General features: G+C 35.5%; 2 protein-coding genes across 8 annotated transcripts in view; one reads left to right on the top strand and one right to left on the bottom strand.

Annotated features, from left to right (window-relative positions):
• LOC106159969 (uncharacterized) overlaps positions 1-17,883 on the bottom strand; it is a 39,471-nt gene extending 21,588 nt beyond the window's left edge. For 5 of the 7 annotated variants that reach the window (XR_015332823.1, XR_015332822.1, XM_087004489.1 and 2 more), the window contains exon 1: positions 17,630-17,883. The gene's annotated coding sequence lies outside the window, so the exon portion shown is untranslated. Of the gene's footprint in view, positions 1-2,610; positions 3,641-13,704; positions 13,774-17,629 lie in introns of those variants that run through there. The other 2 variants (XM_087004487.1, XM_087004488.1) reach the window with 2 other exon arrangements.
• A 2,686-nt stretch (positions 17,884-20,569) lies between these two features.
• Positions 20,570-22,603, top strand: LOC106161328 (manganese-dependent ADP-ribose/CDP-alcohol diphosphatase). The gene is made up of 3 exons (XM_013538260.2): positions 20,570-20,751; positions 21,125-21,849; positions 22,139-22,603. Exons 2-3 carry the CDS (start codon positions 21,132-21,134, stop codon positions 22,417-22,419), a joined length of 999 nt encoding a protein of 332 aa, XP_013393714.2. The 5' UTR covers positions 20,570-20,751; positions 21,125-21,131; the 3' UTR covers positions 22,420-22,603.
• The last annotated feature ends 380 nt before the right edge of the window (positions 22,604-22,983 follow it).

Here is a 22,983-nt window from a genome sequence, read left to right on the forward strand (position 1 = left end):
ACCTTAAAAATGATTTAACCCCTGAAAAAAATTTTTCTGGAACATACCTGATGTTGATATTTCTGTTGGAGCTTACTGGAAAATAGCCACTGTTATAATGACTAGCCACTCATTTTAAGCTAAAATCAACCTTTTTAAATTTTAGCAAAGGTTGAATCCAAGTGCAGAAAGAGATAGATAAATGATTTCTGAGTACAAGAAAATTGCTTATTATCCTGAGAAAATCCATTTTGGCAGGTAAATTTCATGGAGTGTACCTTTAACTGACCACTTACAATCAATCAATTTGCAAATCTGACCCTTAAGAAAAGGTTAAAGGCCAGATGTTGGTCACTATTTCTTATTTTAAGTTCATCTGAGGCCGTATGACTTCCACCTGAAAGAATGCTGTTGAGGGCTAAGATTGTTTGGTACTGTGTAACTCTTTCATTGGCAATGGCAGCATTCACAACCAAAGTTGAGTCGCGGACTAAAAGATACCCCAGGTATGTGGATTAAATATGGCCAACCCACTTGAAAGCTTACCGCGTAATCCCCACAGGGAATCTATTCAGAGTCTGTTAAGGGATTACACGGCAGGCTTACAAGCAAGTCGGCCATATTTGATCTGTGGATTTGTTAGTCTGCGAATCAACTTGTTCTGATTGTGCCCAATGACAAAGATCTCATCCTTATTTGGATATGTGACATTTCATTTATTTAATCTGCTTAAATGTAATAAAAAGGATAAAATCTAATTGAACTTTATCATGCAGGATACAAAGTTTAAAATTTTGTTTTGTGTTTTAGTGTTTTTATGAGTACCTCCCTTGTTCTACTGGTACTTTGTGGGACAAAAGTCTTCATTTTGAAATACAATCCACATTTTTTTTTTTTTTTTTGGGGGGGGGGTTACTGGCTTGGGTAAGATATCATAATACAAAGATATTGTATTGCAAAATTATTCATTAAGTACTTATACAATAATCTTTTACTAGATGATGATATTTCACCAGACAAATTTTGTCTGAAGTTACAACATGAGACAATCTGAAGAAAATAATCCATTTGTAAAACATTCAATCAAACCAGGGTTACCTAATTTTCAACAGTTTTTATATAATTTTGAGTTAACAGGATTAACATTTTTTCTGAAAATGTCTTACTTCAAAGTTCAATAAAGACTGTTATGAACAATATCACAATACGACAATATCATTTCCATGTACAATATGTGAGCAACTACATTTGTATCTCTAAATGAAATCACTTGTAAAATTCCATTATTACATTATCCCTTATCAAAGCAACCTTAAAATCCCTCCAGGGACATGATAAGAACTTTAACCTGAAAGACTTAACCTTTAGGACAAAAAATTACGTCTACTTTGACCCAAAATGAATCAGTAGAAGTCTGATTAAATTAACTATTGCTTCTGCTTAATAACAAGGAAGACATGGTTAATGTTCCAGACCATTTTCTTACTTCATTCAAGTAGACTAACATAAGATTAATATTGAACTGAAATAGAACAAATTGTTATCTTAAAGTTTTGACCAATTTTTGGGCTAAAATTCTTATGTGAAACTAGCCCCAGCACTCTTCCGGAATATTTCCACTCAAATCACTCCATGCCATAACTCTTCTTCAGAGGCATTTACAGGCAGCTAAATTAAGACTGCATGGAGTTTATTCACGGAAATGGTTTCCAAGTTGTAGGCTGGATGTGGGTGGAAGCATTTGGCTTTGACCTTGAGGTACTTTAAAGCTTAATAGTCCCCATCTTGCCAACAGTCCCAAGCTGAGTTTCTACTCTAAAAATTACCTTCCTTTATAGGATGCAGCGAATAAAGGAGGAAAAGAAAAAAAAAGAAAAATTCTCCGATTTTGTGTCATTATCCCATATCTGGATATTTAATTCAAATAAAAAATGTATCCAATTTTATAAAGTATCACTGCCCATTTCCTGGGCCTGTACATCTTCATGCCCACTAACATCCTCTTTTCCTGCCAGTAATCAGTCTTGAAATTAAATCACAGTTATCCAGTCCATCACTCCTCCACTGGGATTATAGAAAAATTTAATCACACATGATCCTTCCCTGAAAAAGCCTTTTAAAAACAAATTATCAATGCCCATCTCTCATGCTTACCAGACAAGTGCAGCTATTGTGTAATTATGCATACAACCTATTGAACTCTTGTCTAGATTGTGGGTTTCCTTACTAAAAGATCACAATTTAATGGTGAAGATAATGTCAGTGACTTTTTTCATGCATCATAATTAACTGAAGAATGTTGACACACTTCATTGTACATATTTTTCTTCGATTTCAAATCAAAAGGTTATCAGCTTTTTACTAGTATATATTTACAATTAAATTCTTAGGAAGCGTGCAAGATACAAATAACCACGATAAATGTTATTTGCTTCCATGGTATCTACAGAAATAAGAGCAGCATTTTAGGTAATTTCTACATATTTGACTAGCTCTACATATTCATAGATTTTTATTCTTTCTTTTCTCATTCAATCACAAGTTGTCTGGCCCACAATATATGGTGGTTAAGACTGATCAGAGAAATCAGGGACAAACCACTTCATCAAGTCTTTCAAGTTTCAATATTACCTGACAAATTTATTGTTCTCATTAGTAACTGAATGATGCAGCAGACCGTCGACCAAGCTGTCTTTTGTAACAACTAAGAACTTTCAATAAATCATCTCCAAAGTACGAAGGCGGAAAATGCTCACAAGCTATTCTATTTATAATGGATGGTGGAGGAAGATCACCATTCTCTGCAGTTCCAGCTATCCTTTTTCTTGTCCCTTGCTCAAAGAATTGGCATAATTGGCCTGGATAATCAATAAGAGCAAACAAATAATGCCTGTTCCTGGCTGTAAGACAACAAAATCAAATATCCTGACGTATAGGCATTAGTGAAATACATCCACTTCCTTTTTCTGCGTCAATGCCTGAAAAGATACCCACTTTCCCGTAGAAATTCAAAAATAGCAAAAATCAGATGGGCGCAAACCACCCATTTCCTAAAGCTTTTTACACACAAATACCTCTTGAGTGTACTTGACGTCACCAGGTCTTCATCGTCTCTCCAGTCCAATACCCAGCAGACTTCAAATCCGGAATCACTTTAATTACAGCCTAATTTCAGCCAACACAAATCCCACAACTACACACAAGCTAAAATAAGATGCAATAAGCCGAACTGAGTTCAATCCAATTCTTTATATCTTCTAGTTTAAGTGGTATTCCTAATCAAACATTACATAAAGATGACAATGAAACAGCGCAGATTTTTAATATGCTCCGGCTTACTGCCTCCAACAAACTTTTTACTCAATCTGTAAGAATGTATACTTCTTCAGTCTCTCAAGATTTTTTTTTCTTTTTACAATTGTTTTACCTGCAGGATGTCATACAGTATTATATTAACTATTCATGAATGACGACTTAATTTTTCACAAACATTCCAAGTCTTTTGGGTCATGGCCCACTTACCATTGGATAGCAATACGGAAAAATTCTACAAGTTATGGGTAGTAAACATACCAATGTATCTATCTGTCTTTTCAGAAGGCAGGTGAAAAATTGACTACATTGCTTCATGTGGAGAAACAGGATGTCAAAAGAGCACCATAACAGAATGGCTCAATCTAGGACTCATTTACTTACTTCCTGTTTGGGGGGGGGGGGCATTACTCTGTGTGTGTGTGTGTGTGTGTAGGTGTGTGTGTGTGTGCATGCGTGCGCATACGTGCGTATGTATATGTGCATGTTTAGAGAGGGCAAATACCTTACTAGTAATTTTTTTTCAACACATTATCAATATAGAATAATACCAGACACTTACGGGATATAATTCTACAAAAATTCTTAGAAAATGCCAAAATGGCTCAAGCTGCCAATTGTGCTTGTTTTTGTCTGTTCTTGACTAGGTGACCTACAGAACTGGACCATGTTTCATCTCCAATACCCAATGTGAGTGTTCTTAGAGAGACTAAGTACTATCTCCATGGACCATATCAAATGCATCACTTCATACCAGGAACTACTTCTCCCATCTGCTATCATCTGGGACCACAATGGTATAGCAGTCAGCATCAACTAAAAGCATCCTTGGTTAAGTCTTGCATTTTAAGGGTATTGTCACCCTTCGCCCAAAACTCCTTATTTACTGGCTTGCATAGATTCTTTTGGGTAATAAATACATATTTATTGTTCAATGAATAAATTAATTAACATTTACACATATGTCATCTTACGAGTGACGTCATAATAATTGCTATTTTGGGGTAAAAACTGAAAAATCGGTTTCTCAAATTTCTCTTTTACCTGAGCACCCACGATCACCATTTCAACGCCAATATAATGACATCATTTAGTACTCCAAAACCCTGCCAGTGTTTTTTCTGAAAAGTTTTAGTTCGAACTTCATCATTTATAAAATAATGCCATTGTTTAATGAAAATCAGTAATTAGGGACTCATAACTCCATAACAAAAACATAAAAACCAAAATGATAGCACAGGATTGTAGCCCATAGAATCATGATCAACTCTTACAATTTTTGTGATAAAATTTTGTTCAGGGATGAAGTTATGCCCCATACCGTTTGCTATCTCACCTCAAATATTCAGGCCTACCCAACCACCAGAATCGGCACATAAGGATCCTGAATTAACCGGTATTTCGGACCACACTACCCGTTTTCAAGGTGTGTGTCAGATTGCATGTCATACCCCAGAGCAAATTTTGTAAGACGACCGCAGGCTCATCCTGTCGGTGTTCTGACTGATACTCCGAAATGCGATCTGACACACACCTTGACAACGGGTAGTGTGGTCCGGTATACCAATTAATTCAGGATCCTTATGTGCCAAGTCTGGTAGTTGGGTAGGCCTGAAATTGGAACGAAAAAATAAACGCTGATATTTTATATTTTCATTGTTTTAAATCAGCACAAAATAATTTATTATATACAGATTTTGATGAAATTTTTAGGATAGGCAAAAAATGGGCAAAGGAAGAAATTATTAGAAATTGGTGATGATTAACAGATTAATGGTTACTTATAGGTAATTATTTGATATTTGATATTTTCATTGTTTTAAATCAGCACAAAATAATTAATTATGTACAGATTTTGATGAAATTTTTAGGATAGGCAAGAAATGGGCAAAGGAAGATATTATTAGATTTTGGTGATGATTAACAGATTAATGACTACTTATAGGTAATTATTTGTCTTAGCAAAGGTTGCACCGAGTGCTTTTCTAGTTTATATGATCAAACATTAAGGTCTGTTTCTAATTCTGTTTATAATTATTTTTAATTGTGCCAATATCTGCTGTTGACAGTGTTTAAAGATGCTCTAGATCTCTTTCTATGCTACCTAGACTGAGGTCACTGCGACCCAGTATCATTAATTGCGCATGCATGTCATAAAGTGTTCATTTTTCCCTTGCCCCTCATTTTTTCGCATAAAATTTTGCAAATTTTGAACAACTGATAATTGCATTATTTTCTATAAATTTGTGACATAAATTGATATATATATCTAATACTTAATATTTTGGTCCATTAACCCCTGACAGGTTTACACATGCATGGCAAGAAGGGTTCATGCATTCTTCCTTAACTGATTGAAAGAATACTGATCAATATTATATTGCACATATTTGCTATTCAGTTTTACAGAAGATCCCTTCTGATGTCTCTAGGGTTATTTTTTATTTCTCTTTTCTGCTTTGTTGCAAGGGCTCACCAATTAAAAAAAAAAAAAAAAAAAAAAAAAAAAACTACAACCCAGTATTGAGGCACAAATATTTGATTCTAATGCTATTGTTCATAAAGAATACAGTCTGGAAAGTCACCCCAGCATATTGTAATACATCCGACACTATGTGCTACCCAAGATAACCTATGTTAGGACCAATGGACATTCAGTAGAAATGAACCGTTACCCAGATAGTATTGAACCTTTAGACTTTTGATCTTTCATGCTATTGAATCTCCTCAACAAAAGTCAGGTTAAAACTTATTAAAAAATGCTTCAAACTATCAAAGCTTGGGACCAATAAGCCTTTGAACTACAAAGATGGCCCAAGTACATCACTGAGGGCCCAGGTACATTACTGAGATTGCAGAGCTCTAAAACAACCCCAATCATTATCTGTGGTGGGTGTGCAATCTCCTGCATTGGTGTATGTACAGTAGCTGACACTAGGCCTGGACCAGACCACTAGGTCTGGATCAAGCTACCAGACAACTTATAAAACAGACTTCACTTATATATTTAGCAGCCTTCAATCTATCAGTCAGGATTGCATTCAGACTCACACATCACACTAGCTGAGTCAATCCAACTCTGAGGAGGATTCTCACGAAAGTGCAATCAGTGGAATCAAATAATCACTGGTGAATAAGTATTGTCTCATGTCTAAACTTAAATAAAAGGTATGATACACAAGTGTGAGATTCCTCAAGCATGAGACATATCATGATGCATAAATAACAACAACAACAACATCCTGGCATTCCTAAAGAAGGTGAGAGTTATATACACACACTAATGTTAACAGTACTTGACATGTTCACCTTAAAGGTAGATAAGATAGCTAACCTTACTCCTAATATTTGCTTCTGAACTCATTGATGTGCTCTTTTTTTGTCAGATACAGATGGTAGATCTAAAATCATAAATCTAAACAAATTAGCAAGTTTGGACTGAATAATTTTGGGATAAATGCTCAGTGCAAAAATCAGTAGAAAAATGCGATGCCATAATCTTATGTCATAGATTGTCGAGCTTGCATGGACAATGAATGTCTCCCTGCTTGTTGTTATCAATATCTCTATCCAGTAGCCTGATTGGAGTACCATTTCTAGTCAGATGGGACCACATAAAATATCATTAAGGTCAAATAGGAATCAATCAAAAAATGAGGGTCCTGGATCATTCCCCTGGACTAAAATCACCGTATTGGAGCCTTGTCTTTGTGAGGAATGTATGTCCATAGCCATGGCAAGAGTCAAAGGATCATATTTTAGAGATTATAGAAAATGTTTCCATGAGAGAAAATCCAGTTACTTTCTGCCTCAATCCTGCAAGCAACATGCAAGTACACAACATGCAAAGACCAATTAAATTGCAGTTTCTAAGAAACTACAGGTGAGATAACAAAATCCTTAAAGGGGGTCATGGCAATATTAACCAAAATAAAACCTAATGAAAACGAATTGTAATTTGTTTTGAGTTCAATTTTAAGCAAATTGACCTATACCACTGTGCAAACTGGTGTATCTCATAATACCCACAAAAACTTTTTTTTCCAAAATTTATCTAAAAAAACATTATCTTTATTTTCTCAACAAATCTGTGGCAGGTATGAAAGTGTCTACATCACCAAGATCCTTTTTAAATATGGGAATGCACTTTGATAATTTTTTTTAATTTTTTTTACATTGTGTGCCACAATGTAAAATATAAACCTGTTGAACCAAAACCTTGACATGATAGAGGCAATAAATAACAAGGAGAAATATCAAGTGAAAATTATCTGAATTGTATGTTTTTTCAAAAATTAAATTTCAGAAGCTTTAAATACTTATCTGATATACTGTATCTGACACACACACACACACACACACACACACACACATATCATCATCATCATCATAATTCTAAAACTGCATGTAACATATCAGAATGTTTACATTACATCTACCTTCTTCTCTAAGATACCTGTCCTTATCACTGATAATAAGGTTGGTTACAAGCTTTACAAGCTGTGGCAATTCAAATTACCTCTACATACTCCAAATCGATATTCTGGGAGGTCACACAGTGTGGTTAAGCAATAACACACCACAATCTGAACTAAAAACCTCAAAAGCTTACTTCATTTCTTGGTAATGAAGAGATGATTCTTGGTCTTGGGTGGCTATGCACACCATCATTTTGTTGGAATTCAATGCCAACTCGATACAAATTGTTTTGTTATCTGATAATACAGTTTGTTGTCGTGAGAAGCTATCATTCTATCAAATTACAGGTGACTAAGGGTGAAAACAACAGAAATTACTTGGAACTTAAATTCCTCAGAATACAGGATTTGCAACAAAAAGACAATTTCTAGATATCTTAACAATAGTTTGTGACAAATAAGGTAGCGACAATAAATCATCCAAGGACCCATACTAGGAACTTTGAATTCCTCAGAAAATGGAGAATGAAAACATTTGGACACACTTTCAGATTAGCAACAACTGACCTCAACTGACAAATTATGGATTCTGAATAACAAAAGAGGGGCACTGATATCTACTGATGATCATTTAAAGTTTTTAATAGTAAAATGTACCATTTTAATCCATGTGCAGTATTTTTAAACCTTCAGTAGCAATCTTTCAACTTAGTTTCATTCAAACAGTATTTTACTATTATAAAATTGTTGTAAACATTTTACGTATAATTTTAACCCATTGGGTATAGTAGCAATCTGATCAATAAATTTTCTCATTATTATTAAAAATCTCAAAATTCAAAAGACCTCACAGCATGTAGAAACATAGGCCTAGCATCACCATGGTGACAGTGTCCTCCAAGGACAACATTCACTTTGAATACAAATGAGCACGCACTTAGCATGCTTATACAAGCTCAAATATCAGAACTGCTGAGATATGATTTTACAAAATAAAATAAAATAAAATAAAATAATAATAATAATAATAATAATAATAATAATAATAATAATAATAATAATTATTATTATTATAATAAAATAAATAAATATTAAATATTATATTAATAAATAGATACCAGATTACAACCCCGCCCACCCCCCACAAAACAATAAAAATTTAATGATTTTTAAATAAAAAATTTAATAAGCAAAAAAAAAAAAAGTGAGGAGATAAAGTATGAATTACAAAGCCCCCATCCCCACCCCACCACACCATTTTTCTCAATCTGCACATCATCTCATGCCACCCGAATATGTAACTTAAATATACCAGAGTCAAAAACAACAACAAAGTCAACAACAATGATGCATATAAATATATTACTATAGGATAGTTATCCTACATCTTATTTGAAACACATCTGCATTTCAATGCATCTATCATTACCAGCGATCAAAGAACCAGCAATTAACTGGGTCTTCTCAGGTAACAATGAAAGAGTTATGACCCTAATTGAACTCGTTAAGATTTTGTACTAGTCACAAGATGAGTCGCCCACTGTATGCGATATAAAAAAGTAATTATTGAGGTGTAGCTCTTGTTTATGGCATACAGTGGGTGATGTGTGCTCGTAACAGACTTACATGTATCTCACAGCTAGTGATTCCAACAAAATGATCATTGCAATTTAGTTTACAGGAGGGCAAAGAGGATCTTGGAAGAACTAAGATGGATTTAAATATAGGTAAATGTACACCTCTTGTAAGCAATATTGTAGTGCATTTTCCCTGTAGTTTGAAGCACCAGCCATGTGATATGGTTCAGTTACAATTCTATAAAACAGGTAAAGCAACTAGAACTAAAATTCTTAGACTGCACCCTGAATGTGGACAGGACAATGTTTACATCAAATGGTACAGTTTGAAAACTGAACTGTTTGAAATGAAAAGTGTCAGTTACACTGTGTCTAACAGGGAACAATGCAGTATTAGCATTAAAAAAAAAAAGAACAGTTCAGTATGATGTTTCTAATGCCCAATAAAATTTGCATCTGACCATACAACATGTGAACATGTCTGTCAACAATGACAATTGCCAGAGAGGGAGATTCTCCAACCCCAACACAAGCGCACACACACACGTCATCATACTTTCTAACGATTGGCAAGAGAGAAAAGTCTGATAGATCAGTAGATTTTTGGTCTGAATTGGGAGATTAGGAGATATGTCCCTAAATCAGGAGACTCCTGATGAGATCAGGAGTGTTGACAGGTCTGTATGAAGAGTAACAGTAAGAAAGCTTTGTATTCATTGTAATGTGGCAGTTCAAGATACTCTCTACAAGCATGCCAATGATAAAAATCATCTTAATTTTTCGTAAATGAAATATGACAACTAAATATCAATTTTACCCATAACTGAATAAATGAAATATGCCAACTAAATATCAATTTTACCCATAACTGAATTAATCTTTAATTGCCATGTCAGATTCTGTTCTCAAGATATGTTATTTCCATTCAAAACAATTTAAAACACCAATAAGAAATTCTCATTTTTATTTTTCCCTTAGATTATAAACCAATTTTCATCTATCCTTGTCAGTTACATCATAACATGCTTATAGTTTTCACAAATAAAATCTTACTGGCAAGAACACAAGCTGCATTAATCATTTACAATTCTCCCCACTTTATTTTCATACAGCTAAAATGGAACATAAGTTCCAATACCTGTGCTGCTAAAAAATAGAAATACATTAATCAAATTAGGACTGATCCCTAGTATTGGGTATGCTGATTATGTAAGTTGGGCCAATGACCAAATCTATGAAAACGGGATCCACTTTTCATTTCTGACCTGGTTTCCATGACATATTGATTAACAGCAACTTACCTTGACTCTGGGCAAGAAAAAAAGGGCAGGATCAATACTTTCCACAGAACTAGACTTCGCAGAGTCTTAGAGATTCACATCTGTGGCAAGGCAGACTATATACACACCTATTATACAACCCATGAACTAGGGATGAATGAATGCACCAATGTGTTCCAATAACCCTAGTAAACTCTGCAAGTCCCACCCTAAAAATAAATTATTTCTGTTTGTTTTCTTTTGATTCCTCTCTCTTCAGCCTGCATTATGTGTGCATTTTCAACACACAGGCATGGATCATCTTTAAAATATCTGTCTGTCAAATCAACCATGATCTATTTAAACCAACACAAGCTAAAGGTTTATTTTACTATATATTTCTCTTCCTTTTTTCCTCTGTGCATCTTGTTCATATCACCTCAAGTTTCCATATACCTATGCAAGTACTAGACAAAAAGTGGTTTGCACATTGATTATTGCACTTTTTTCTTTTCTTTTTTTCTCAAGTTTCTCTGTGTTATGAAAAGAAATTGATCTTGAGAACTTAGGGATTCAATGCAAGCAGTTTTTCTAATGCCATGATCACACAAAGTTTTCAAAGAGATAGATTCTTTTTATAGACTTGTAATTGTCTCTGCAAGAACCATTGAACATTGTGAAAAAACTGTATGTGCTTGGCGGAATTTAGTTTCTGAGACACATAATTACATGCTTACACTGCATGCCCTGAAACAACATGGTGAACATAAAGCAATACTTTCCAAGAGACTGTGCATGTATATTAAGTAAATAAGTGATGTGACTGGACTTGTTAATACATGAAAAATAATTTTTTTAACATGGTAAACCATACCACAAAATTTTGACATCTTTGGTCAGATTTAGATACACACATTGTACTAGTTAGGTAGGTCCAACTCTACAGGAGATTCTCCTGAAAGTGCAATTAGCAGATTAAGCTTAATCAGTACACAATAGTTAATTACCCCCTAGTTGCTCGAGAAAGCATGTTAGACAATCTCCTGCAGACTAAGACCGACCCAGCTAGTATGATGTGTGAATCTGAATGTGGTCTTTATCATGGCAAGCATTTTTCAAAATGGGATCAGAAGCAAATTTTAAACAAATGACATTTCTGTACAATGCTTAACATAATCCCACAACAACATAAATTATTACGGCTTCTGATAAATAATCCAAGGAAGATAACACAGCTAATCAAAAAGTGATATGAAATTTCACTTTATGAAACCCTCAACTGCAATCTACAAGTAATAACCCTACTTGGAGAAAATTTATTGCAATACCTATATCCTTACTTCACTAAGACCCCATTCCCAGAGATTAGATCGATCCAAACTAGATCGACCTAACTGACTGGGGGTTCACGCTAAATAGCTTTCTGCCGAGCGGGCACGAAAGTTAATTACCCCCTTACAGCTGGTAGTAGGCGGGACGGACATTTAAGCCGGATTATCCGACAGTAATCTAGTGAGACTCCCCACGGGGACAGATCGATCTAAAATCTATGGGAATACGCCCTAAGATAAATCGAATGGAGGTGATTTTGCCACAGGGCTGCTGAAGGTGCATTTACAGTCACAGCCTTTTTAACTCAATTACTTACAATCTCAGCATACTGTGTAATAATGTTCCTTAGCCATCAACCCGTCCTGTTCACCTTTAATTAAGCCCCATATGCCTGCCATTGCCCAGTGGTGGGAGCAGAGAAAATGAAGTATATATAGGAGCAAGCTCACTTAGTTAATTTGGACACAAAAACTCTGAGTGACCTCAAAATTTACAGATCATCAGCATGCTTAAATTTGAAATTTACACTAATGGCTAAAAACTACTTGGTTTTAGGATATATGCTCAAAAAGAATATTCAAGTTCTGGTCTTTTTCCCCTTGACCGACTCATAAAAATTTGTTTGACACATATTTTAATGGTATTGCAATAAAACATAAACAACCTCGAGAAAGTTAAGTCAAAAAACCAAAATGAAAAGTCCACTGTCACAAATGTAGAACATTAATCTTATCTTTTCCAGCAGATCTGGACATTTAGATTAGATAACCTGTTGTATCACATAGTGAAATGCTACCTCTTTTAGAGCAGAGGGATGTCTATCTATTAAATCAGATCGGGACTGAAATTAATAATATAAATGAAAAGAGTATGAACCAATGCAGATCAAGTTGTCTGTGATTTTATTTGTTGTACATACTTAAAGAAGAATCAAAAATTGCTCAGTCTACATAATTCTACATTAATGCATGAATGTATGTGAGTGAACATGTTTTTGCTAATGTTCAGTTAGTATTGAGGCAACATATTAAAGGGATGACAACTATTCATTTTGGCAAAAAACGGACTTTTCAGTGGAAAATGACAAATTTCCCATACTCACCAATGGTAAATGAATCCATTCTTACATTCAAAGTAAGTCAATTTTTTTAAGTATAGCTTTTTGTAATCATCTCTAAGAAAGATTAGAAAGAACTTATCCTTGTAAGATGATCATTTTTTGTGGCACTGATTAAGGCCATATAACTATCATTTTATGTTTTAAATTTCCTCAGGTAAGTTCAACAAGAACTTAGAATGCATTCTTAACCCTACATCGTGTGTCTTTAAGTTTGTTACCTTGCTTTGAGGTTTGAGGTAGAGTTGACGAAGGGTATAATTACTAAATAGTTCTTTGTCACAAATGTGATAACGTCAGTTTAAAAATGTGTCTGAATAATCACACTTTTATTTGAAGCTAGAAAATTCCCAGAGCTTCAAGTCAAATAATGCTGTCCTTCCCTACACCATTCAGGCAGTACCAAACTACTAACCCTGGACCACACCAGGAACATCTATTCAACAAAATATATATTTATAAATCATAAGATTCACCTTCCTTTGCATAATATTTCGGTCATAGGATACTTTGTGGTTTGTCCATTAGCATGAGTATGGACTTTGTATTCGGAAAAATAAATGCATTAAACTTCCCTGTGTGCATTAAAAACCTATAAATGTTAATAATATAGGGTACAATGCCAAGTCAAGTTACCCAATAAATAACAACACCATGCATTCAATAATTCGAGTGAATAAACTCCATCACACCAACTATACACTACATACCTTTCTAAACTACTGGTACTCCTGTATTTACTATTTTGGAGTTCACAAAACACTGTTGTGCAAGGGGGACTGAAAAAGAAAACTTAATCGCATGATAAAGCATCTGAGGGCAAGTGCACTTGGGAAAGCCTGTGGAAGCAGCAGGAATGCACGATGAAAGGTTATAGCACACCACCTACACACTTCACAATAATGAGCTCCAAGGACATGGCTCAAAACCCCATAAATACTTATGAGGAAAGGTAACAGGGTTCTTCTCGTGGCTCTAGACTGGCGTTTATATCTCAAAAGATCTGTTGCTCTGCATACAGGACTTGGTAAGCATAGCATGATCTCATCATCGGAGAATGTATATATACAGCATATAACAAAATATTATAGCTATCTGTTCATCGCAAGAAAACATTTGAACAAAAAGGTGAATAAGATAACATTCTGTAAGCAATTAATGTGCCACTGCTCATATTGTCTTGTACATTTTTATCCTTCTTTTTTCCCTGGAACAAAGTGTAAGGAAATAGGGAGGTGAATTACCTGAAATGACCTATACCTAAGCCTATTACCTGCCACCATTCCTTTCTAAAAAACTATTTACTACAATCTCTTAGAGAAATGCAGTGGAAATAGTAAAGAGCGAGACATTTCGTGGTGTGTTCAAATGAGGTTAAAATAAGTTAGACTAGCTGATCACAGTTAACTCTTGTCACCACATTTAATTGAATTAATTAAATGCCTGAGGTACAGCGGGGCCACTTACAACAGAAGATGAAGATTTACAAAGATCCTACAGCACCCCCAGACATTCAATTCCCTGATAAATTGATCTGTTTTTCTTGGTGACTTATTTTAGTCTTACTAACACCATTTTAACCTTAAATATGCTTCAACATGACTTGAGTCCCAGCAGAGAGACACAGTTAAATGCTGAAATGGCATCAGGCTACAAACAGCAACCTACCACCAGAAAAAACATTCTCTCTAACAGAAGCTGACATGTTCCATTGTGCCATCTGTAAGGAGTTATATATTTCATAAACTTAGGGACTGCCAAACCTCTGCAGAGAATATCAGTGGGACTGCATTGCGTTCAACATGGAATACGATTATTTCCATTGATAGTTTACAGATAACTGTAAGGCTAGTTATAAATACTTTACAAGAAGAAGAACATGCCTAGAGCTCTTTTGAATCAATCATCCTTTTTTGATGGCTTAAATTATGTGTTTGGTCAAACTTTAAAGATGAAACCTACCCAGTGACAAATAGGGCCATATCAAAAAGATACCTCAAGATAAAAAAATCCTAGTACTGCTAGTTTGGTTGTCATTCAGATGATACAATGTTCAGTATGGCATCCTAATATATACCTTGTCTAGTCAATCTATCTAATAAATAGTGCTCATTTAATCAGATCTGATCAGTCATCGAAAAAAAAAATTATATGGAATATCCAATAGTATAGGTTAAATCAAAAACCAAAAACAATATACCGTGAGAACATGCAAATACAACATATTAGGAAGAGACCAACTGTAACAGGATGCCCCTACAGTATGACTCAACAACACACGGCAACTAACTACAACCAACTAGTCCATGGCATTTCCATAACACGCCCATACTGTGATAATACAGGTCAATACAATAACAGCGCAACATGCAGTGACAACACAGGAAGTCACCATTCACAATTTGCAACGAATCCCTCACAGTAAAATCAATGGCATCAGTCTTCCGACTCTAAAATGTCTTAGAAGATCATTATTCATTCACATTAGCCACATTCTTGAAAAGAAATCAATTCTGTAGCTCTTACTGGTCTAGAAAGCAAGATCTGGTGATATGGTGTCTCTCACTCCTTGAAAGTAAACAAAGCAGGTGAATATTTTGTCAAGACAACCCCAAAGATCAATAGGTCTATATACCTGTGACACAGGGAAAGAAATCAAAAACTTACAAATGTGGGGCAATGACATCATATCTGATCCTAAAAGATTTCACTAATCACATCTGCAGCAAAGGTTATAGGTGTTGAGAGGATTCTTATATGAGCATTACAGGGTCTTATTCTATACATAAAAAAGATACAATAATATATTCTAAACACATTGTTTCTGTCACCGTCTGTGTTACACCTCATCACCAAACTCATCATCATTACTCTCTGCTTAGTTTATGCTGACAGGACCTCGTTAAGGTGAAATCAGTCCTATCTTGCAAGAACAATAACTGACAAAGGCTACGACTAATAATAAATGGTTCAAAACAAGGTGAAAGCAAACCATACTTTTTACATTTCTTCCAATATTGAATTCAATATTAGTAACAATGTGTTTACTGGAAGACAAAACGGCTTGGAAGGAAGTAGGAAATATGACAGAGTAAAAACAATCTAAATTCTCATACAAAAAAATATATCATCAAGTTATATACGGCATTTAGCATGTTGAGATAGATCATTAGAATTCTCATAAAATGACATGTCAATACTGGTTGGCAAAGCAGAATCTTAGTACCTAGTTACTGTGGCAGGATGGCCAGTTTGCCAATATAGATATCATCTGTAAATTGTAATTCTGTAGGTTAAGACCAATACTTTATTTTCTAATATTATCTTCAAATGTGTTATCATTGAAAATATCAGGAAGATATATGTGAAATTTAACTGCAACCCATTAATGTTACGTCTTGAGACCCTTTTAACTGCCAGTACGATGAGAAAAAATGCTATCAGTTTTTTTTCTCAATGTTATAAAACCTCCTATATTAATTAGCAAACCTATTAGTACCATACTTGTTGACATAAGTGTAAAGTTATGTAAAGCTTTTTTTTATATATTTCTCTTATTACTTTAAAAATAACCATCCACTTTCAATTAGCACATCCTCACATGGCTTCTGGTTGTACAACTTGTACATGCCAAATTAATTGTTTTCCCACAGACCTCACAGCAGTTTTACTAACTGCAGCTTTGTATGATGATAAGACGCTACATATTGAAATGACAGAGCTTGTATACTAGTACACATTCACCTCTGTTTAATGGATCCCATCTTTATAATCGTACAAATAGAAAAGTTTGAACATTGTTTTCAAAATAAGTTATAATAATAAATATTAACAAATTAATGAAACTAAATAGATGATAATGATAATAATGAACCAGTAAAACAAATTTCTTAAAACCTGATAAAACAATTAGGCTTTTGGCAACAAAGTTATAACTTAAAATGAAATGTGCATGACAGGACATGGAAAGATAAATAAAAATATGGAATGTGATAAAAACAGTGTTCTCCTAGATTAGCACCTCCACTGACACATTTACAACATGGACTGAACCAGAGAAATGTACAAATACACAAATACATTGAAGTATAATTGTGCGGATGCAAAATTTTAGCATATTCATGTGTCAACATCTATTTCTAGATTTAACTTAGACTTGTGCAAGTCATGAAATATGCAAAGCGGCTTCATCTAAAGCTCAGTGGGATGAAACAAACTGCATCCAGCAGATCCAAGACAACCACTACACCTAATCAATCAACAGAAACATCGCGTTAACTTCAAAGAAGAACCGCGCACGGCCTTTTGCGCTGCATACATGTACACGTTAGACTCCAAGTCCAGGATTGCACAACATCAGTAACAGACCCGGCTTTAAGAGCGCTACAGTCACAAAGAATACCCTCCAACACGTAAAAGCGCCAGCTAATTAGCCACTGTTAGCTATATATCCTTTACACGGATTTTTCATGTTTGCCAATGATTTGCAGCAGTTAAAACTTAATCTCTCACTCCCTCAGTTGCCCTTTGACAGGGCGAGATGAGTCCATATATTCAAGCAGAAAAAAACAACTTCTCGGTGTTGTCTTGCTATACAGATAGTCGCGTTAAATGAAAATGATATTGGAGACTTACCTTCGTTAATGAAACTAATGATACATTTGCAACCAGGAAAAAATCATATGTTTTCCTTGCTGTTTAAATTTCGTTCTCCTCCCACGCACATCGCCATTTTGGTGTCCTAATGAGGTCAGGCATTTATTCACATCTATTGTTTCGAATCTGCCTTATTCTTTTCCTGCAGCATTCAAAGTGTTTCAGTTTATAATAATTGCGAACATATTCTGATCAAAACAGCATTTTCATGATCAAACAGTTCAGACGCCAACATCCAGAGATGGCCAGATTCAGTCGTGTGAGGGCGGGATGATTCATCAGGTCAGGTCGCCGTGATGACGTCATCTAGGGGTTTCCCCGACGTCATCAGTCGCCCAGGTGTGGGACGAAAACAAATTTACCTCGAGCAGCCCACGCCTGGCCAAACTATTCAGTTGCAGCAAAGTAGCTTGCATACTAGTAGATTGTTCGATAAGAGGCTGCTAAAAATCGAACCTGCAGGTGTAAGTTAAGAATTTGGACTCAATAAGTTATCAATCAACGTCATGGCCCTAGTAGTTTTCCCCGATGTTAGGGCAAAAGACATGGAAAAAAGGCGTAGATGGACAACCGGATGAACGTGAATCGCCGTAAAGGTTCACTCCATAATTGTTTTCCTCGTGAATATTATTTATTTTCGTCATTATGTATTAAGCGCGAAATTAAACACCCCATTTTCAGCATTTTATCTAATTTAGCCTAATCAACTTTTTGTTGTCCTTAGGCCTATAATTTGATACCAAAAATCACACATGGCGTTCAAATGTTTAAACATACATGAACTATAGTTATAATTCTGAAAGGTCGACCCATAAAAGTTTTAAAAATAAATAACACAAGGAAGAACCGTAAATTTAAGACAAATAAGAGAGACAAATGAATGTAATAGATAACAAAATAAATAAATAAATAAAAGTCAGGGTCATATTTTAATGTGTTTTAGTGCGACTTCAACAATATTTTGAAAATAAAAGCTACAGATACAACCCACTTATAGTCAACACTTAGACCCCATTCCCACAGATTTTAGATCGATCTATCCCTGTGGGGAGTCTCACTAGATTACTGTCAGCTTAGCCGGCTTAAGCGTCTGTCCCGCCTACTAAAAGCTGTAAGGGGGTAATAAACTACCGTGTGCGCTCGGCTGACATCAATTTAGCGTGAACCCCCAGGGAGTTAGGTCGATCTAGATGGATAGATCTAAATCTATGGGAATGCAGTCTTACATTCAACGCGTCTAGTGCGCAAAAGTAATCTCAGTACGCACAGGTTACTGTCCTCATTACAGTGTCATTAGAAGTTCATTGACACTGATGTGTGAACTTGATACCGACTGACTATCAACAATTGTCAAAGCCCAAACTATGAAGGTGCTGTGAGTAGGCAAAAGTCATTTTCCAAATATTCCCAAGTCCGGTGTAACGCTAGGGGCCTTAAAATACACAACCCAGGGGTCAGCCTTAAATTGTGTCGTTTTGATAAGAAGGAATAAGCGAAGGTATCCTTTTTATACATTGTTATCGTTTTCAACGAATGAATTTAAAATGGGTGGCATTGCGGTTTGATAGATATCACACTTATATCTGGTGCTATTTTTATTTCAATTTCGTCAGCATCAGCATCAGTTTCGTGTATTCATCAAAGCCTGCATTTCCAGCTGTGCGGTTGGACGGGAGCACGTGAGTTTCGAAGGACACTAGCAACTCGTCTATTATCTCTGGAAACGGCAGACATGCTAGTAGTAGAAAGGTGCGTTTCAAGTGTCCTCTAAATCGCAGGATAAACTATAATATAGGGAATAATAAATAGCAAAATAATAATAGCAAAATTATTACATGTATAATAATACATAATTAGAATTAAATTAATTATAACATCGCATTATTTCTTGAAAATACACAGTTCGCACGGTGTTGTAAAACATACACGTTAATAGGGTGTAGTAGTACCTGTAGGCTGGCGATAAATCGTCACATATGTTTGGGGATCTTTACTCTCAAGATATCAAACATATACAGGCTGAGAAAATTACTGGGGAAGCTTCCGAAGACCGGTGTAATGAAACTGGGGATCCGTGTAACAGAGACTGGGTTCCCATCCCTAGATCGATCTAACATGATCCATGGGGTTTCCATGGGGTTTCTCGCTAAATTGCTTTCAGCTTAAGCGGCTAAGATGTCTGGCACGCCTACTTAAGTTGCTTAACGATAGTTAATTACCCTTATCAGCTTCAGGAGGCGTGACAGACATCTAAGCCGCTCAAGTTAATTGCAATTTAGCGAGAATCCTTAGGAGATAGATTGATCAGTTAGTACGATAGGTCGGGGAATGGTCTCAGAGAGTCCGCCCTCCGTTTATAGTTATAATGGTTAGGGTTATAGCCTGGCCCTGGCCTAAGTGAGTCAAAGGCGGGGCTTGCCTGTGGAGGGCTCTCTGTCACGTTACACCAGCAGTATAGACTACGCATGCAAGCAGGTTATTTGTACCGCCTGTGTACTTATCTGCTGGTCTGACTGGTTGACGTTGGTTGAAAGAAAAATTATCTAGATCCCGATAGACTGGAAGACAGAAAAAATTTATAACGTTAAAAAATCAATTTACTGTTTTTAAAAATCTCAGAAAGTTTAGGTTTTAATTTTAACGTTAATTAGTAGTTTTTGACTTATTATCGACCACATCGCAAAAATTTTTTAAAAAAAGAAACTTTTTAAAAAAGTGAAAACAAGCACATTCCGTGTGAGAATCTAAAGGGTTAAGCGAGGTCACCGTCCTCCCTTTTTTTCGTAACAAAATGACAGAAAATCAACAAAGCGCATATTTTATTTCTAGGTCCTACAAAATGCCAAGAATTACAAAGGTCATTGAAAAAATACAGTGCACAACGACAGCCGAAACGACCGTCTTGTTAATGATTGCCAAAAGCGACATCTATAGAAATATCGCTAGGAACACGGTGGCCGAAATGATGCATACAGGAGTTTCGTGTAGGACAATGTGTCGGACGTGACAATCCTTTTAGACCACCCACACATGCTTCCTTCCAGTTATATATATATATTTCACATTTCTCCCCAAATTTACTGCCCCTTGATAACGTAAAGGTAAGTGCTGTGCACCAATTAGCCGAATTTAATTTGACTATTTTAGTCCACCACGCCGCTTCTACTCAGTTCTAGAGCCTTTAATTTATTATATTTAGGTCTCTTACATGGTTATTCTCTAATAATGCTAGGAATTTGAATATATGTGAGTATGAATAAATGCTTAAGATATCCCATAAGACCAAAAGATTTTGATGTTTTAGTGACACCACGTTTGTCAATTTTTCTAGACATATTTTCAAAAATGAGTGAAATGTTGCCAAATTTGATTTTCAGCCCCAGGTTAAACAAGAAGTAGGAGCTATACTTATTACATTGCATAAAACAGACTATAAGTATACAGTACAAGTTTTATATGTTGAATTGATTTCAGGATAACAATGGCAACCCAAATAAAGCATCTTTTCTCATTTGGAGCACTGGCTGATATTCAGTATGCAGACAGAGATGATGGACATAATTTCCAGCGAACTAAGATAAGATTTTATAGAAATGCTGAAAACTTACTCAAAGATGCTCTGGCTGAGTGGAGAAAAAGACAGCCATCAGTTGCATTTGTTCTCCAGCTTGGTGATTTGATTGATGGCGTCAATAAACGAACCAACAACAGTGAGGCAGCTTTAAACAGAATGCTGGCTATATTTCAGGACCTTCCTGTCCCAACTTACCCAATTATTGGCAACCATGACCTGTATAATTTCCAGCACTCTGATCTAATACAGTCTGCCTTATTTGACAGTGTTAGAAAGCTTCCGCAGAACAACTCGGACACTTTGCAGGATGGAAGAACTTGCTACGATATAAGTGAACCATCTGGGTATTACTCATTTGAACCATGTAGTCGGTACCGAATTATTTGCCTCGACTGCTATGACTTTGGTGTACCAGGACAGCATGTCGACTCACCTCAGTACTTGATAGCAAAAGAAATTTTACTTCAGAATAACTCAAATAATGATTTGAATTCACCTGAAGGGCTGCATGGCTGTCAAAGGAGATTTGTGCAATATAATGGAGGTGTTGGTGAAAAACAGCTCCAGTGGTTGAGAAAAGAACTGCAGCTAGCAGAAAGTAAAGACCAAAAAGTGATTGTCTGTGGTAAGGTTAAAGCTATTATTTTTGAAAAAAAAAATGGGAAGTCCACTCGGATGCATTTCAGTTCAACCATAGATGCATACTTATCGGCATGCTTGCATGCGTACTTGCAACCAAGTAGAAAAGGTGGACTGGTGTGCTTTTTATAGTCAGTTTTTTAAAAGATAATTATCTAAATAAGAGGTTTCTGTAAAATCTCTGTGCAAACACTTGGTGTCTTTTGCATTCATTTATGCCGATTGTAACAATGCCATAACATTTTTGAAGAAAAAATATACAATTTTTTTTTCAGGTCATAATCCAATATTTGTCGAAAGTTCAGACCCCCAGTGCCTATGTTGGAATTATCAGGACCTCCTTGATGTCCTACACAGTCACAATAATGTTGTCATGTACATGTGTGGACATGACCATGATGGTGGATATGCTATTGACAAACATGGCATCCATCATGTGACATTTCCGGGAATAATTGAAACACCTCCTGAACTCAATGCCTATGTTACCATTGATGTTTTCACTGATAGAATAGAAATGTGTGGGCTTGGATGTGTGGAAACCATTTTTGTCTAGAGTATTTTTTTCCCTGGAGTTTTGTACAAACATAGATTTGTATGTTACTTGAACTGTATTTCCAGTACTTTATGTATTGGCTGTTAGGGATTGGATATCTGGTATTTTTAATATTAAAAAAACTTACGGATTTATAATAATCTTCAGAATTGAACGTGTATGGAACATGTTGACTTGTAGAATGGAGATACAGGAAATTGTGTGGAAAATGTCCACTTCTTTGTTCTAAATCATAAATGTTACATATATCTCATTATGCAAACATTTAGAGTAACTAAATACCCATGGAATGATGTGCTCCCTGCTAGATCTGATAAAAACAAAGCCTTCAACCCACCAGGTCAAGCCTGGACACCTATGGTGTGAGACAACTGATATTTCCACCCACCTGGATACAAAGTATAGTGTTAAGTATCCAAGTCAAGAACACAACAAAGTCTGATAGCAAGATGGGGTTAGAACTTTTCACCTTTGTTCAAAGGGTCCTAAACTGTGACCATGCTGTCACCTCATGTCAGAATAAGGTGGAAATTGATTGTCTTGAAAGAATACATTTCATTTTGC

The sequence above is a fragment of the Lingula anatina genome, chromosome 2 (assembly GCF_051362555.1).
Source record: "Lingula anatina isolate TDL-2025a chromosome 2, LinAna3.0, whole genome shotgun sequence".
In the NCBI taxonomy this organism is placed as follows: Eukaryota; Metazoa; Brachiopoda; class Lingulata; order Lingulida; family Lingulidae; genus Lingula; species Lingula anatina.

Coding starts and splice junctions, on each gene's coding strand:
- LOC106161328 (XM_013538260.2), top strand. CDS start 21,132: ATGGCAACCCAAATAAAGCATCTTTTCTCATTTGGAGCACTGGCTGAT. Junction 21,850..22,138: donor CCAAAAAGTGATTGTCTGTG/GTAAGGTTAAAG, acceptor TTTTTTTTTCAG/GTCATAATCCAATATTTGTC.